We start from the raw sequence: 18,200 nt of genomic DNA on the forward strand, positions 1-18,200 counted from the left end.
CTAACCCTGCTGAAAAGAACTGCTGATTTGCTGCTGAACTGTCGTTGTTATTAACCTGTCATGAGATGCGAAGTTGGCTAAACATGGCTGGTTTCAAAAAAGAGTTGGATCAATTCATGGAAGTCTTGGCAATCAATGGCTATTAGCCTTGAGGGCAGCATGACTGCCTCTTGAAGGCCATTTGGTAAGAGACTGATTGGCTTCTCTGTCCAGCTGGTTGGCCACTGCAAGAAAAGACTGCTGGATTAGATAGGCCAGGAGTCTAATGCAATAGGGCCATATTTATGCTCTTATTTACGAGACAAGTTGGTACCGGAATATCCTTTTCCTATTTAGCTTCAGCTGGCTACTACAACCAATCAGAAAGACAATGCTTTTGATTGTACCAATAAAGGAGAGTATTTGTAGTATTTGTAGGGTTGGAATGAGGGGTCCTTGGTGCTCCTTGAACTTGGTTGTTTTCTTGCAGACGTTTCATTATCCAAAACTAGATAACATTAGTGCTAGTGTGCATCATAGTGCTAGCACTCATTATGTTACCTAGCAGGGGTGAAATTCAAAAATTTTCCCCACTAACTCTGTGGGCATGGTGGGACTCAGTCTCTAAAAGGAAGAAGGTGGGCAGGCGTAGGCAGGGCCAACTAATTCCAATCGTCCCCACCACCTCTCTGGACCGATTTAAATTGTCTACCATCTCTCCTGAGGTTGTGCGAGGTAGTTGAATTTTACCTGTTACCTAGGTTGGATAATGAAACAAATGCAAGAAAACAATCAAGCTCAGAGAGCACCAAGGACTCCTCACTTTCTATTGCGGTACTCCAAAAAGCAAAATATCCACTGATTTTTATACAGCTTTGGAACACGTAGAATGATGACGTTTGGAAGCTTTTTGAAAACTTTCTGAAAAGAAAGATGAAATGTGTACTTTGTTCAAATTGATAGAATCGTACTTACATGATCAGAAAAGAAGGGCACACAGTAATAAATAAAAATAAATAATAAGCATGTGGGGCTGCGGCTGTGTTATTACAGCCATATTTGCATTTTAGTACTATATTTAAAGAATTTACAGTATTGTGTACTCCACATGGGAATCTTCTCTATGTCAGGGAATACAGAAATAGCTTAAATAAGTATCTGGGATAGAGAATTAAAGGATGGTTTGACTCTGTAACAGAGCTATCAGCATCAAAAATGAGTTGGATTTTTTAAAAATGGAACAAATATGTAAGACGATGAATAGACATCCATTTGAAAACAGGTTGCCTGTAACGCCTGCCTAACCCAAAAGACAAATTAGCGAGGCCCTTTGCCATTTCAGAATGGAAAGGAAAACTGTATTAACAGATATGAAAGAACAAGGAATACATCTTATGTCACTTTACAGAATCTGAAGAAATAATACCAGCTCTCATTGAAAATTTTGTACAGTCAGTCTGCATGCTTCAATGGCTGGAGCATGTCTCTGCTCTGCAATATTCACATTGATAGTCCTAGGACTTTATCTACAGTAGTTTAAAAAGGTCAATGAGAGCTGAACCAGAGAAACTGATAGGAATAAATGAATTCACTGCATTTTAACGGCATCAATAAATGTGGAGCTGTTACGCAATGGACCGGAGCACTTAGACATGCAAAGCCTGTTTTCTCTTCATTCCTTTGTCTCAATGCATGAAGTACATGGCCTGAATTCTTGCAAATTGCTGCTCTGAAAGGAAGCAGACAGTCCATTATGCTGACCTTTTAAATTACTCAATCGCCTTGCCACCCTGCAATCCTTTTCAAAATGCCAGTTGAAGTATCATATCAAATCAGTTAGCCCGGCCAATCCAACTATCAATTCTCTAAAAAGGTTACTGTGTTCAAACAGGGCAGTTGCCTTGACAGACAGCTAGGACTGAGCAGCTGTTTACTGACATTATGTGCGGTCAATGAAAATACGTGAGCAACCCCAGACGAGTTTGTTATTAAGACCAATGATGATAACAATCACAACAGAGCCAGGAGTGACCCTATGACCTACGTGAAGATATTGTGCATTGACACCATTCTGAACCTTTCTTGAACAGCTCAAAGAGAGTGTTTCTGGTTAGCTTCCCTTCCTGTGTGAATAAACCTGGTGGTGACCTTCGAGAAGGCTTTCTGCTAATACCTACTATGGCTGGAGGAAAAGAGGAGGCATAATAAGACTCCCAGATGATCTGCAGGCCCAGGGCAATGATATTTTCTTTTGGAGGCAAAGGTCATATCTATGCTCAGGTGTAGTGATTGGAGACTTTTTTGAAGCCTAGGAAGAGGAAAGCATTCTCCCTATACTTGAGGACTTCGGGAAAGCCAAAGGAGCACTGACCAGTTTGGTTGGCCAGCCAGGTTCGCCATCCAACACAACTGCCTGCTCCTCCTCTTGTTTGGTGTCCGGGGCAGCCACCATCCTTCGCTTAAAACAAAGCCTGGTTCTGCGTGTTTGGTCAAAGACACAGAAAGTGCCAGAGAGGTAGCATCATTCTCTGCTTATCTTTTATGGGACTGAGGCAACAACTTCTCAGAGAAATCGATAGACTGAGGTTCTTCTTTCTGAGAAATTGCTGTGAAGTTCATTAAGTTCCCTGGGTCAAAAATACACTGTTTTTGTTCTTTATTGTCCAGAATATTTATTTTTCCCTCTCTTCAAAATTTGATTTCAGAAGAACTTGCCCATATTGCATATCCCCCTGAAGAGTTCCATCTTTCCCCTGTAATTGATCAGCATTTATATATCTCAATCAATTTACTCTCTCTTTTTTCCGCATGTGGATGCCTCTGATTTCATCCTCAGTTAAATAAGGACCTAACCTCAAAGTCTAGATGCCAAATTAAAAATATTAAGTCAAATAATCCTACTAATAAAACATAGGAACCGTAATAGTCCCATCTTGGATATGCATTAGAATGTACATGAATATCATTCCAATATAATCCTATCATTTAATCTTCTGAATGATTCAGTTATCATCAATGGAATCTGGCCATACATGTATGTCCTCCCTCCCTCCCTGTTCTCTCCTGGTGGGAACTCCATCATGAAGGAAGTGGCATAGAATCCCTCCACATTTTTGTTGCGGTAATTAATGATAACGATCCATCAGAGTGAGACAACATAGAACAAGGACAATCCTTTCCAAAACAAGTATTCATGAATTTACTAACAAGTATTTTAGGTCGATATCTAACCCACCTCATACTGCTTTTCCCAATAATGCTTCTGTCAGTCAGTCAAAACAATTGTTACAGAAAATGAAAAGACGGGAATGCCTACTTGAAAATGCTTGGTCATTAAGGTCTTCCGGTCATCTTCAATTTGTCGGAACTTAGCCTTCAGTCCCTTCATTTGTGTTTCCATTCTCAAAACATACTGGAAATCCCTCTGCGTCCGTAGATTTAAAACTTCAATGGACTGAGACATATTCTGAACCTGTGAAAGAAGAACACTGCTCGTAACCTCATTTCAAAAAGTGCTCTCATCTTTCTTCCCCAAGGTGCTTAAATCAAATGCAGAGTGATAGTTTGGCATGCGTCAATTCTTGGATTGTTACCCATTTTTCAAGACCTCAGCAAAACACTGCATTTCTCAATGCACATGAATAGAGAGTCTGAATCACAGATTAGATGCCACTCTTGGACAAATGCTTTTCTTAATTAATGAGATGGTGACAATATTGAATTTGGATCCATGCCTTTATCTAATAAGCATTACCCTGCAAAAAAAGCAAAAAAAATCTCACAATGCAAATCAGGAGAATGCTACAGGACAAGCATTGCTTCCCAATGCTACAGTGGTGTAGGATACAGTCTCATGTGGTCCAAAGGAAGCACATTGGTACCAGAAGAGGCCATTACCAAAACAAGGAACATTTAGAAATTTTCCCCATGCTACCCAAAAAGAGGCACTTCCAGTTCTTGACATAGAACCGGTGGGTGAAAGAGATACAGGAACGTAAACAATGGTATGAATAGAATTCACATCTCAATACACATCACTCAGCAGAATTCCCTCCATAATAGCCTTTTAGATTCTCCAGAGTAAAACCACAAGTTCTTTGTATCCTTGTGTGTTTGTTTATCTCCTCCAATTCCCCTTGTCAGGAGAAAGTCTCACAGGAAGCTTGATTCAAGAGGACAGAGGTATCCGTTAGGGGTCATGATGATGTCATACCTGTCATGATATCATCACTTCAATGACGCAAATCTACATCATTCCCATCATTTGCCCAGTTATGTTATGGCACTCATAATCTAACTCCCCCATGACACTCCTGCACGCTTATTGCTTTGCTTTGGGGTTGATTCACAGCGACACCAGATCCACACCAGAGACAGCTTGTTATTAAGATAATATGTTATTCGGGATGCTTCATTCTGGGATCTCAAGTGATACTCCTGAAGAAGGAAGTGATAAGTGCAACTGCAACAGATATGTGGTTTTATACATGGCCGAGCCCTAGTGACAACAAACACCTGGCAAATCTGGTTTGTTCTCATATAACATACATACGAGTGTCAAATATATATGTTGTGAGAATACAGAATAACAGAGTTGGAACAGACCTTAGAGGTTTTCTCATCCAATGTCCTGCTCAAGCAGGAAACTCTACCCCATTTCAGACAAATGATTGTCCAATCTCTTTTTAAAAAGTATTGGAGCACCCTCAAAATCTGAAGTCAACCCTTGTTCTAATTGTCAGGAAATTTCTCCTTTGTTCTAGGTTGCTTCTCTCCTTGATTAGTTTTTATCCAGACAAGAAACACACCCAGAAATACTAGTTCCAAATTTGCTGTAAAGTTACATTCATAGAATCTTGCAAGACTGAAAGTGCATCTTCTCCCCCTTATCTTTACAGTTCAAGAACTTTGGCAGGGTCCCTTCTGATGTATTTGCCACCCACATTCCACCTGTGAGCTGAGTTGGCCCTTGTTTGACTCTTGTCTTGCCTGTGGCTCTTCCGCTTGTCTTTCCAAGGGCATTCCCACATACCATTGGAATACCATGCCAATTTGTAATCATGGTAAGAGGTAACTTTGTCACTGAACTTATATTTGCTGCAAAGGAAAATCAGAAGCTTTTTTTTTTTTTCACTTGCCTTTTCCTTTTTCTTTCTGCACTTTTGCTTTTTTTCTCTCTCTCTTTCTTTCTTTCTTTCTTTCTTTCTTTCTTTCTTTCTTTCTTTCTTTCTTTCTTTCTTTCTTTCTTTCTTTCCTTCCTTCCTTCCTTCCTTCCTTCCTTCCTTCCTTCTTTCCTGCTTTTACTCTTCATTAGCTTCGGGTTAGTTTTTATGCTTTTTGTAAAACTTTTCATAAAAAAATATATATGAAAACGTCCCACATCACAGCCAAGGTTCTTTCTGAGCTTCAGTAACATGCAGCTTCTTATGAAATGTGAGGAGGTACTTTCCAGAAGTGTAGTTGGATCCTTGCTCTGCACACTGCGTTGCCTGTGGAGTCTATGGCATGGCAGTCATTGTGGCTGGCTGCTTCTTCTTTTCATTTTGCTGCCAAATCCACAGGCGTCATTTGCAAATTGGAAGTGAGTTGCCTGCCACATTTTCTGTCTGAAACACACACCCTTTAAAGACAAATGTAGAGTACGAACTCTATCTATCAAAAGAAAGCCAGATGCCATTAACAGGCTTGCCTGGGGCAGATTCTTTCTACCCTTGAAACCTACTTTTCTAATGTTCGTGGTTGAAGATTCTTTGCTTCAAAACATCAAAAATCAAAGCCGCATCAAAACATCAAAGCTGGAAAACGATGGGGAAGCAGACTGTTTCAGTGAATAGGTGGGTGGGTGACTTTGGATGGCTATGTTTGGGGTCTGTGGTGAGGTTTTATAGACATTCAGGCTCTCAGTGATTAATGGAAGAGAAGAGAATGGTTTAGTTCCGGAAAGAGTGGCCAATGTGTTTCACCAGATCACAGAAGTCCTCTGAACTTTTCTATGATTCATTCAGACTGTACTGTTGTGATCAGATGGCAAATTGCTGAGATTCTGTGTTATAGATTCCATGCTTTTTAGGGTCATTTTGACAATTGAAGCTTCAAACAGATTTAAAACATTAAATAATATTTGAACTGTTCATCAAAAAGCCAAAATATGGAAGAGGAATAACGAATTCCACCCCTACTGAGATTGACCCTTGATCTTTAAAAATGTATTTTTTCCCTAGCTACCTCCTTCTCAAATGCCGTCTTCTCTCCTATGGCAATCTCTTGCTATCTGTCCATTAGATGACTCTCAAATTGGGAATGTTTCCACTAAAAAGCAGAAGAACCACAATGTCATATAAGTTTAAGCAGCACAGAGTGCGGATGAAATAAAACCTGAATTTTTCCAGAAAATGGAGTAATTCTTGTTAAAGCTGAAAAGATAAGGAACCAAGGAAAGCAAAATGAGGAAAACCTGTCCCAGAGAGAGTGGGAAAGGGAAAAAAGATATCAAGTAACAGCCAGCCAAAATCAGATTCAGTTCCGGGGGAGAGAAAAACAGGCCATGCTTAAGTTGGTAACAATGGGAAAAGAAAAAAAAGAAGACATTTGAGATATATATATTCCCTCTAATAAAGCATAAAGATACATTAGCAGCAAGAAAAATAATGTTGCAATATCAAGTAAATCCAAAAGTTGAGGCCACATGGGCACTCAAACTTGGACATCGTGGAGCAGTTAGACAGCAGGAGATGTCTTCTTTAAGATTCTCTAGAATTTGGCAAAATGTCAGAAAAAATCCAATGGAAGTTAGACAAGATTTTTCTTTCTTTTCTTTTTTTTTTGAGAAAGGTTGCTTTGCTTAACAGAATTGCCAACAGAAAATCCCAGGTAACAAATGGCAAAGATTACTGAAAACATCAAGGTCTAGGATCAATTTAGAAAAAACAAAACAAAAACCCAATATGTTTGTATGGAAAACTGATTCTCAGATGAAGCTAAAAAGAAGGAGAATATTTTAATGACCGGGAGTGCTTTTGATTTTGAAGTGGTGCGCTCTGATGCCAATGGACAAATTTAGAGCTCTCAACAACTTATTAATAAATTGTAAAAGTTTTGCATTGGCTGCATTAGCATGGAAGTACCATTAGCTTTTTATATGGCTAAGAGCTGTTTAACAAGAGGCACAGAAGGTCAACATGCCCTCCTCTCTGTATTATTAAGGAGAAGTAGGGAAATGTGAGCCTCTAAATGCAGCCAGAGTATAGTTCCAGCAAGATGGGAGCTGTGGTTCAACAAGACCTGGAAGATGTTTTAGGTCAACTGAGAATGGGAAGACAAAATTAAACATTGGACCTCTCGGATGACAACAGGGGTGGCTGCTGGGGGTTTGGAAGAGCCCCTAGCTAAGATTCTGTGCAGTTTGGAGAACTTCCAAATCCCCCACTCCTGGCTGGCCCTACCCACCCCACCCTGCCCCTCCCAGGAGTCCCCACACAGCCATTTTGGATGCAAGTAAGTGAAGGGCGTGTGTGGAGGCTTGGGGAGGGCGAAAAACGGGCCTCCCGGAAATTCAGGAAGGCTGGAAATGGGCCTGTTTCCAGCTTCCAGAGAGCCTCTGAAGCCAGGGGACTTCATTTTCACTCTCCCGGAGGCTTAAGAGAAGCCTCCGGAGCCCGGGGAGGGCAAAACATCCCCCGCCGTGATGCAGGAGGCTGACTAGACCATGCCCACCCAGCAACTGGGCAGACAACCCTTTGCTAAAATTTTTGAAACCCACCCCTGGACGGCAACATTATAATCTGACTACAGTGCTGAAGATTCCTTGCTTGAAAAATCCATAGTTTTCTCAAGAATCATAGGAAAGAAGGAAATCATACTCAACCATAGTCTTTTTCTTTTTCTTCTCCATTTAAGGAAAGCATGAACAATGGATGACAGCAAGCTCTTCCACCCAGCCATCTTTGTGTTGAAATGCATGCTCAGAAGAGACTTAGGAGCATGTATTGTGGGCACGCAGTGGCTTAGTAGTTAGAATGCCAGCTGCCAGTAGTTCAATTCTCACTGGCTCAAGATTGACTCAGCCTTCTATCCTTCCAAGGTTGGTAAAATGAGGACCCTGATTGTTGGGGGCAATAGGCTGATTCTATAAATGACTTAGAGAGGGCTTTAAAGTACTATGAAGCGGAATATAAGTCTAAATGCTATTGCTATATTGCAGACCTGAACTTCAATATGCAGGCAGTGTGCAGGAGGCTTGGCCCTACCTATTATATTGCCTGTATTCTGAACACACGGGGAGGACAACTTTAATAATGGGAAAGTATTTCAATTTATATCTGTATTGTGGCTCTGTTCTTTGCTCACTTCAGTTTTCATTTGCAGAACGATGACAAAAAGGCAGGTTCCACTGGCAACTTCAGTTGATTGCTGCTATTTTTAAACAGCAAATATAATAATGCAGTATTGGGTCATGCCAAGTATTCAAGTATAAAAAAAATATCTACTATACCCAATTAAATTTTTATTTTTTGCCCACTCAAATCCTCCAGTTCTGCACTAATGAATTGCTCTAAATGGGATTTTTAATAGGAAAGAGAAGAAAATGAAGCAAGGATGCCAACCTGGAATTTATTGATGCTTGCAAAAGACTTGAAAGAGTGGGCACGCAAAAAGCCTTGCTGTGATTCAGACAGTAGGCAAATCTCAGTGATGTTTCAGGTACGAGTGTAGCTTCCCAGAGGTGCGCCATCTCTTTGATGGCCCAGTTCTGATTTTTTATATATATAATTAACTTCAGATGTTTCTGCCAACAACAACTCCATGATTATAAAACCACTGTAAAGAAAGTTAGTCTGAAAGGCAAAATAGCTTCTGGGCTTCAAAATCACTCCACCTCAAAATCACTCCCTTCTGCCAAATTTAGGCTGTTTTGCCAGTCTAGTGATTTATTGAGTGCATGTTTCTTTTATTCAGTTTCTGCATTCCCAGCTTTTGTTTGTGGCGGTATTGAAACATAAATCTTTGATTTTCATATTCAGCAGCACCCAGCTGGCCTTAAATGATGTTGAAAAAGCTAAGCAAGGTCAGATTTGGTTAGTACTTGGATGGGAGATAACCAGGAAGCCCCAGGGCTGTAGATAAAACGGGGGAGTTTTTTAAAAAGTGAAAAGAATCACAGACGTAGACAGTAGCAAATCAGTTCTGGATTGTTACCAAGAAAGCAACCTAACCCAACCATAAATATGTTGATGGAATCACAAGACATCAGGCTGGATCTCAAAGTTGTCTTGGGAATGAGAAGGGCATTTAGGCTATTGGCTGCCTTTTGTTTAAAAGAACAATTTGAAATAAATTATCAAAAATCTAACTGGTTGGATTTTGCACAACCCAACTATAGGATGTATAATTGGCAAATTAACAGGATCCCAGTAGATCAGGTACATGCAGATTAACAGTTGGAAGGGATCTTATAGATCCAACCTTCCGCCCAACCATTTCTGACAGGTGGCAGGCAGTCCAGTCTCTTCTTGAAAGTTTCCAGTGTTGAAGCTCCGACAACTTTTGAAGGCAGTCTCAAGTGATGGCGCTCCCACAACTTTTGAAGGCAGTCTCAAGTGATGGCGCTCCCACAATTTCCGAGGGCAAGCTGTTCCATTGGTTGATTGCTCTCCTATCAGAACATTTCTCCTTATTTCCAGGTTGACTCTCTCCTTGTTAAGTTTCCATCCATTATTCCTTGTGTGGTCTTCAGGTGCTTTGGAAAATAGCTTGACCCCCTTTTATTCTTTTAAGGGTGCATCTTGAGGTGCAGATCTAGGCCTCCTTATCTCACCTCTCCTATTAGGCCAGTGTTATTCAGTGTAGCTCCTTGGCTGAGACTTTTCCATTCAAAAGGAGCACATTTTATTCCTGCAGCTCGCAAGGTCTTGTTTCTCAATTTCTTTAGGGTTTTCACATTTGTATTAAAGTAGCTTCCATTTGTTGTTAAACTTTATAAAGTGTAATAACCCTGTAAGCTGTCAGTTTAAAAGAAGTACCATCATGAATGAATGCTGCCTTATAACATAGTTAGAGATGGCTTGCTTTGGTTTCTGGGCGTGCCAAACCCTGATCTAGTGGTTAAGGCACCAAGCAAGGCACCAGAAGGTTATGAGTTCTAGTCCTGCTTTAGGCACAAAACCAGTCATTTTCAACGCTAGGAAGGAGGCAATTTTCTCCCAGTTTCCAGCCTGATGCTTTAACCACTACACCAGGCTGGCTCTGTGTTATTTTTACTCAGATGTATATACTTATTTTTATGTATATAATATTTTATATATAAGTTCCCAGTTCAAAGGTTGTAATAAGATTTGTGATTTTTTTAATGAAAGGTGTCTTTACATTTGCCTGATGCACTCACCGAAATGTCAGCTCTTTAGAGAATGAAAGAAATGGTATTTGTTCAAATAAGAAAAAAAGCTTCTTTGTCAAAGTTATTGGTGAGTTATTAAGTATTAGGTTTGTTCTCCTTATTAAAATAAAAGCAGAAACATCCAAAAACCACACCAGAGTCTACACAGTGCACATTGTACAAATACCTTGGATTTCTTCAGCTCCTTCTCAAAATTCAAGATTCAGCATTGGGGGGTTTTTTGAGTTGAAAACTGAAATATAAGGAGCCTTTGAAAACCATCTTTGAATGCTTTGGATTCAGCACACATACATACATGAAATTCCTTATTATGTGCAAATTATTATTGGCTTAATTAGATGCAGCAGTTACTCTGAATTTCTACAATGAAAAGTAAAGCTTACAGCATCCATTGTTCACCTGCTTACAATTAAATGTATGAATAGAAGAAAATATTTGTAGCTCAGGGTTGAACAATGATAATGAAGTTACCTAGTTACGTAATGAAACATCTGCAAGAAAATAACCAAACCCAGAGAGCATCAAGGTCCCCATAAATAAATGTATTATTACTACACGCTTACAATATGCATCAGAAAACTGGTCCTTATGTATCATTTTTGTGACCTGCCATGGTGTAACAGAAGGAAAATATAAACACACAAAACTCTAGGATTTTTTTTTCTACACGAGAACTTATGGGAATGTCACCCCAAACCCTCTCTGTGGTGCAAGAAAATGAAACCTTCTGCAGAAAATTTCCACCTGAATTTTTTGTGACTTCTTGTCTATATTTCTAATTGAAATATCTAAAAGTTGTATTACATTGATTTTTTAAATTAATCTGCAATCGTTTATGTAACCAGAAGCTCATATACAGCTATAAATCAGGACTGCAAAAGTTAATGGGAGTCAGAGGTGGTATTCAGCAGGTTCTGACCAGTTCTGGAGAACCGGAGGTGGAATTAATGAGTAGTTCGGAGAACTGGGAAATACCACCTCTGACTGGCTCTGCCCCCATCTATTCTCTGCCTCATGAGTCCTAGATGATTGGCTGGGTCTTCTTTGGTTGCCCTGCACAGGAGAACGGAGCTGGAAAGCAGGTTAGTGGTGTGGAGTAGGAATGGAGATTTTACAGTATCCTTCTCATGTCACGCCCACCAAGCCATGCCCATGCCACAGAACAGGTAGTAATTTTTTTTGAATCCCACCACTCATGGGACTACCACACCTACCCTACCCCGCTAACTCAAGTAGTCCAGGTACGGTTTCCAGAACTTTCTAAATTTCTGTTCAATTCTTTGTTCTCTTTGCCCTGAACAATTTGCTGCCATTTGCACAGTAGGAAGAAACCACTTATAAGGGAGAAAATGGGATGTTCCACTTGCTGGATTGTGGGATAAGGGAGGGGAGGGAAAAGATATAACAAACTAGAAGAGCATAGACAGCCGTCTTCCTTGCCACATCAATCTCTTTAATCCCACTGGTGATTTGCTGGACACGAAAGTGAAAGAAGGTTGAGACAGGAAATATCTGCAGCCATGGCCCCTTCTTTGGCTTTTCTCACCCACTTCTCCCCAAATAATTATTATATACATTAATACCGGTAGTCCTCAGCTTATGACCACAATCGAGCCCAAAATTTCTTGTTAAGTGTTTTTGCTCCATTTTACGACCTTTCTTGCCACAGGGGCTAAGCGAAACACTGTAGCTGTTAAATTGGTCAAGCTGCCGTTAAGCAAATGTGGCCTGACTTTGCTTGTCAGAAGGTCACAAAAGGGAATCACGTGACCCTGGGATGTTGCAACCACCATAAATGGGAGTCAGTTGCCAAGTGTCTGAATTTTGATCATGTGACCATGGGGATGCTGCAACCATCATTAAGTGTGAAAACTGGTCCCAAGTCACTTTTTTTCAGTGCCGCTGTAACCTTGAACGGGTCACTAAATGAACTGTTGTAAATTGGGGGCTACCTGTATGCTAAGCCTGTGGCAACTAACCTTTTGGGCACCAGTTCTGTGGAGAGAGGTTAGCTAGATGCGGTGGCCTAGAGGTGCAGCTCTCGCCTCACAATTGGGAGGCTGTGAGTTCGATCCTAGGTAGAGGCTAATATTTGGAATAGATGCTCCTGCTCGAGCAGGGGGTTGGACTAGATAACCTCCAAGGTCCCTTCCAACTCTGTTATTCTATGTTCTAAGTCAGGTTTTTCTGCCGACTGGCGGGGGCGTGGTTTCGCGTGCTGCCTGCATCCCGTGAATAAGGCTTCGCTTGTTTGTGTGGATCAGTTTCTGGCATGCCATGGTCCGGTACTGGTCCACCCCAGACTGGGGTTTGGGGACCCCTGTGTTTAGCCATACATCAAAAGCAAAGTGTCAGCTCTATGGTCCACTGACTAAATAATGTTGGTTATCACTTACTTAGGTCACTTTCGACTTATTTCAAGGCTTATGAGGATTCCTTAGGGTGAAAGTGGAGGGGTGCCAATTCTTTTGGCCTCAGGTGTATATAGAACGGATCATTAGTTTCATCCATTTACATTTTTAGGGTGATTTTCCCCCCCACAGATGAAATAGCGCCTTTGCATATTAATAAGAAAATAACACTTCTCTGTCTCCTGAGGGGTGTGACAATTGTCCTGGGAGAGCAGAGGTTAGGACAGCAGCTGCTGTTGACTTGCTGTGGGACATGAGATTAATTCAGGACAGACAGACCTCTGGCCTAAGCCATCCAGAACATATTTTCAACTTTTTTTTTTAATATGGCCTCTGATATTCAGAACCAAGAGATGACAGGGAGAAAAGGTCAAAGAATGCACAGAGACCACACGGCCGATTTGTGTTAGGTTAATCGTGTGCAACCCCATCCCTAGTTGAAAACCAAATGAAACACTAAAGTTGACATTTAATCCAAATGCAGATTTGCTATTTATCTGCCTTTTTTTTTCTGAGAAAAAGCTTGTAGAAACTGTAAAGCCACATCTTTTTTTTTAAATTGTCCCTGTCATGATGGAAGTCATGCAAATATAATATCTTCCTTGCACGGTGACACAGCTACAACTGTTTGTTAGGCTGCCGCAGGGCTGAATCTGCAATATGGAGTTCAATTACTCAAATGTAATTATCTTAAAATCATTTCACTAGGGCTGAGGTGAATTTTTTGACAGATTTGGTTATTCGAGTAAAAATTCTAAAACATCGGACAGTTTATATGTAATAAAAACACGCAGTGCTTTAGGGTGGAAATAATACCTCACATAATCCTGATTACAGCTAGTCCTCGATTTACAACCATCTGTTTAGTGACCATTGAACATTACAACGGTACTGAAAAATGTTATGAACATCTTCCACACTTTTGACCATTGCAGCCTCCCCATGGTCACATGATCAAAATATATGGGTGCTTGGCAACTGGCATGTATTTATGACAGTTGCACTCCCTGTAGTCAAATAACAGATAATCAGACTTGGAAGGGACCTTACAGGTCATCTAGTCCAACCCCCCGGGGTCATGTGATTCCCCTTTTGTAACCTTAACAGCTGGCTATGGACAAGCAAAATCAATGGGGGGGAGCCAGATTCATTTAACGATCGCATGATTCACTTAACAACCACAGTGATTCATTTAATAACAATGGCAGAAAACTTCATAAAATGAGGTGCAACTCATTTAACAGTGCCTAACAATTAAAATTTGGGGCTCAATTGGACTACCTCAACTTACAGATAAATGTGGATGTGGACAAACTGTATGTGGATAAACTGACTCAGCTGGGCATCCATGGAATTTCCAGACAGAATGACATTTCTGACTCCAAACAAACCTGATTCAGAATGAGAATACAACATGGTAGACTCCATGTCAGGACTCCGACATGCACCCCCATTCAAATCATAAGTCTATAGCCACATTCTTTCTAGGGGAGTACAGAACAATATTTTAAAAAGTGATTATTTGCCCCTCTCAAAATGATTCACCCATGTGCTAAAACCAAAATACGTTAACATCTGAATTAGTAGTGTAGCCCCGTCCTTCTTTTTTCTCGGAATATTTGGTTTTTCTAAGCAAGGTATGTGATGGGATGGAATAGGAGACAAGGGAAAATTAACAAATAATGGAGGCATCCTGGAGGGGTCAAAAAGGTCAAGATGGCAGCTACAACCAGGCAATCGCCTCACTCTTTTTATCATGCATTGCACAGTGAAAATGGTGGGGTTTGATCACATGGCCACAGATGCTCTCTTGACACATGTACACACATGGACAACCTTGCACAGCATATTTAGATTTCTTCCTGGCTGAAATGGTGGAAGATAGGTTAATTACATATTAGGCCACTAATTCTTTAATAAACATATTAGGCCTAAATCTCCTGCTTTTAAGGCTATACAATACAGATAGTCCTTGACATATGACCACAACTGTTGCTAAGTGAGACATTTGTGAAGTAAGTTTTGCCCCATTTTACGACGTTTCTTGCCACAGTTTCTCAAGTGAATCACTGCAGTTGTTAAATTAGTAACATGGTTATTAAGTGAATCTGGCTTCCTCGTTGTCAGACGGTCTCAAAATGGGATCACATGACACCAGGACACTGCAACAGTCATAAATGTGAATCAGTTGCCAAGCATCTGAATTTTGATTGTGTGACCATGGAGATGTGGCAGCAGTCATAAAGTGTGAAAAACAGCCATAAGTCCCTTTTTTCAGTGGGGTTGTAATTTCAAACAGTCACTAAATGAGCTATTGTAAGTTGAGGACTATCTGTACTGAAGGCCAGTTTTTGCAACTGGTATGAGGAACTACAACCCTTGCGATATGGTCAGATGTACAATTCTCATTATCTCTACCATGGGCAAGAAAACTGGTGCTAAATGGAAAGTGAATTTCAACATCTGGTAGTTTCCCCTGTTCTCAAGTGCAATGATCAGTAAGCACTGGAAACACTGAGAAGGTACTGATGGAGGTACGTTCAGGAGGTCTTTATGCTTTTAATACTCCAGGAGGGACTGCCTTCTTTCAACAGGGCTTCTCTCAAATAAATTACAGACCCAAACCCATCCTTCAATTTCCTGACCATTTTAGGCCTCCTGTCTCTTTCTGTTGGATCCAGAAATAACAGTACAGTGTCAGCATATAGCACCTTGGAAAGATACCTCCCTTCACAGTTCAGAAGTTGGTTGATTCTAAAAGGCAGACTGCTTTATTTTATTTTGTATTTTTGCAGCCAATAGCTAGTATAAGAGGTGAAACGTCTAGGAACAGTGATGCCACAAGCCAACTGTTCAGAAACGTGTGCTCATTATGCAACCTACTGAGAGAATGTTCTGTCAGTTTTAGAGCTGAAATTATCCTGGAGAGCTCTTTTATTGTGATTTCTTCGCTTGAGGTCAGGTATATTCTAGCTGCAACTTTGCCTTCTTTGTGCTTGTTTTCCTCCGTATCTGAAGACAGACTCTCAATCACGTCTTCTCTACTGCAATGGGGAGAGGTGAGAGGGAGAGGAAGGAGACCCCTGGATTTTAAAATATCCCAGCATAATTTTGGAGGTTCTACGTTCCAATAACAGGTCATCAAAACAAAGGCTGTGATTACTATTGAAATCATTTCTTTACCACAGAGGAATGGGTTAACTATCGATTTAACTTATAAATTATCAAAAATAGTTAAGTGCCTTAAAGCACACTGTTGACAAATCTGGACAAGGTATCATTGAAGAAGCACCACTGTGAGTTACTATCCGTGTTTTCCCCAAAATAGGACCAGGTCTTATATTTTGGGGGTGCTCCAAAATAAGCACTAGGGCCTATTTTGGGAGGATATCTTATTTTTCCCCCATGTATGGGAGGCCCACTTCTTGCTCATGGCCACAACAGGGAAGGAAGCCATAGGGCTGCTGCAAGATGTGGGGGGGGGGGGAAATGGAGCTGCCCCACATGCCCCACACTGTCATACCTCAGGGCCGTGCAGCCAGGCCCTGACACCTGTCTCACCTCACGGACCCTGAAGAGCTGCTGGCCCACTTTTGCTTGCTCGAGGCCACAACGCAGCACGCAAGCCGAGAGATGGTGAGATGGAGGGGGTGGACAGCTGTGGGAGGCTAATTTTCTCATCTCTCAGCTTTCCTGCAGCCCGCGTAGCACAGGATTGGTCCTCCCACCTGCCCCTGCGCTTTTCTCTTCTTTATCCTCTCAGCTGATTGGCGCTGCAGGCTTCAGCTGGTGTGTGGAAAGCTGCGCTTGCACAATCACCAAACTGGTAGTGGAACAGGTCAGATCCCACTGCCTCTCCCTTGGCCATCTCCCTCTCTGGCCCACCGACTCTCGACTTTCCCGCATCCTGTGAGGTGCATCCAGATTGTATGCCTCCCCGCACTTCTGCCTCTGCCTGCTGCTTGGAGAATAAGCAATTCACCTGTGCTATGCTGGCAGCAGCTGGACACCTCCAGCCCCCAAGCCCTCACCACCTCCAGTGCTGGCCACACATCCCTGTTGCTGCTGACCTTAACCAGGGCTTATTTGGGGGTAGGGCTTATATTAGGAGCACAATAAAATGAGGTTAGGTCTTATTTTCAGGATAGGTCTTATTTTGGGGGGAGAAACAGGGAAATTAATGTACCTTTACCTCAGCAAAAGCTAAGGGGCAGCTATAAGACCAATTATGATTCTTTGGGATTGCAGTATGACTGTCCATCTTCACCATATGTGAAATGACTAGTGTCTTTTGTGGTAGAACCTGGCAGTAGGCCATTCAATGGAGAGGGAGCTATATCAGATTGCCTATTCAGGGCTGTCAGAAGTCAGCCTGTAGCTTGTGACAAAAGAATGCCCTCCTGTAGATCATCTGTGCAGGCAAGTGGCAGCATCTATCTAATTCTGATTGATCTTGGAAAGCTCAATCTCATTAGCACTTGGATGGGAGAACACACATACGCACGTTCTCATTTCTCTCAAGAAAAACTCAGAAGGCAGTGATGGCAAATTATTTCCATACCGTTGCCCAGAAAAAAACATTTAAGGATTTCTTCAAGAGTTGAAGGAGTCTTTATCTTTACCAAGAAATTAACTAGACTGGAAGCTAATCATTACTTTGCAATATTGAACAGAGGTGTGGAGAATAAGAAAGAGGATCTTGATGGAGATCTGCATGATCCATTGCTCAGACCTAAGTGCGTGGAGCGTTTTAAAAGTCAACACTACAGGAGAGATAAAATTCGAGGAGGCTCTGATTGCTCAGCAGATCATTTACTGGAGTTGTCTTGAGGATTCATCGTCATTTTCCCATTTCCATTTCTCCTTCTACATTACTGCCTAACAGACCTGAGGATGTCTAAAGAACCCATGAAATGAACACTTATAAGCAAATGCATACTGAAAACGTTGAGAAAAACCACAACCGCCTTTAACGTGCCAAGGTGTTGTTTCAGGGAGGAACCAGTGACTATTTTATAGCAAACATAGCTTGATTGTTGATGCTTTTCATAATAAAACAAACAATCGCTCTCTTAGCACCTTTACTTCATTCCCCCCTCCCTAAGAAACAGCAGTTTACTCATTTGGTTTCTGCAGTCAGAGTCACAAAATTCAGGGATTTATTGAGAAATGGGGGAAAAAAAACATTTATATGCAGCAAGTGGAAGCCTGGCATGTATTGCATTATCATTCTTGAAAACAATTGATGGAGTTTAATAGCTTAAGCCTTTTCAGCAGATTGAAATATAAGGGTGGTTTGGATTGTATTCCAGGCAATAGGTGAACTGAGTAGAGAATTGGACCCTTGGATTTTTCGCAGGCATGGGTCAATAAGACAATGACCTTTGAAATAATATTATAAACAGGGATGATACTTT

The 18,200-nt window shown here is 41.2% G+C and overlaps 1 protein-coding gene across 2 annotated transcripts in view; it reads right to left on the reverse strand.

The window, feature by feature from the left end:
• OLFM3 (olfactomedin 3) overlaps positions 1–18,200 on the reverse strand; it is a 204,002-nt gene that overhangs the window by 24,593 nt on the left and 161,209 nt on the right. For both annotated transcript variants that reach the window (XM_087930267.1, XM_026700128.2), the window contains exon 3: positions 3,296–3,451. In XM_087930267.1, the coding sequence (XP_087786393.1) occupies positions 3,296–3,451 (156 nt within the window). The remainder of the gene's footprint in view (positions 1–3,295; positions 3,452–18,200) is intronic.

The sequence above is a fragment of the Pseudonaja textilis genome, chromosome 3, assembly GCF_049901715.1.
Source record: "Pseudonaja textilis isolate UNSWEBS1 chromosome 3, rPseTex1.2, whole genome shotgun sequence".
In the NCBI taxonomy this organism is placed as follows: domain Eukaryota; kingdom Metazoa; phylum Chordata; class Lepidosauria; order Squamata; family Elapidae; genus Pseudonaja; species Pseudonaja textilis.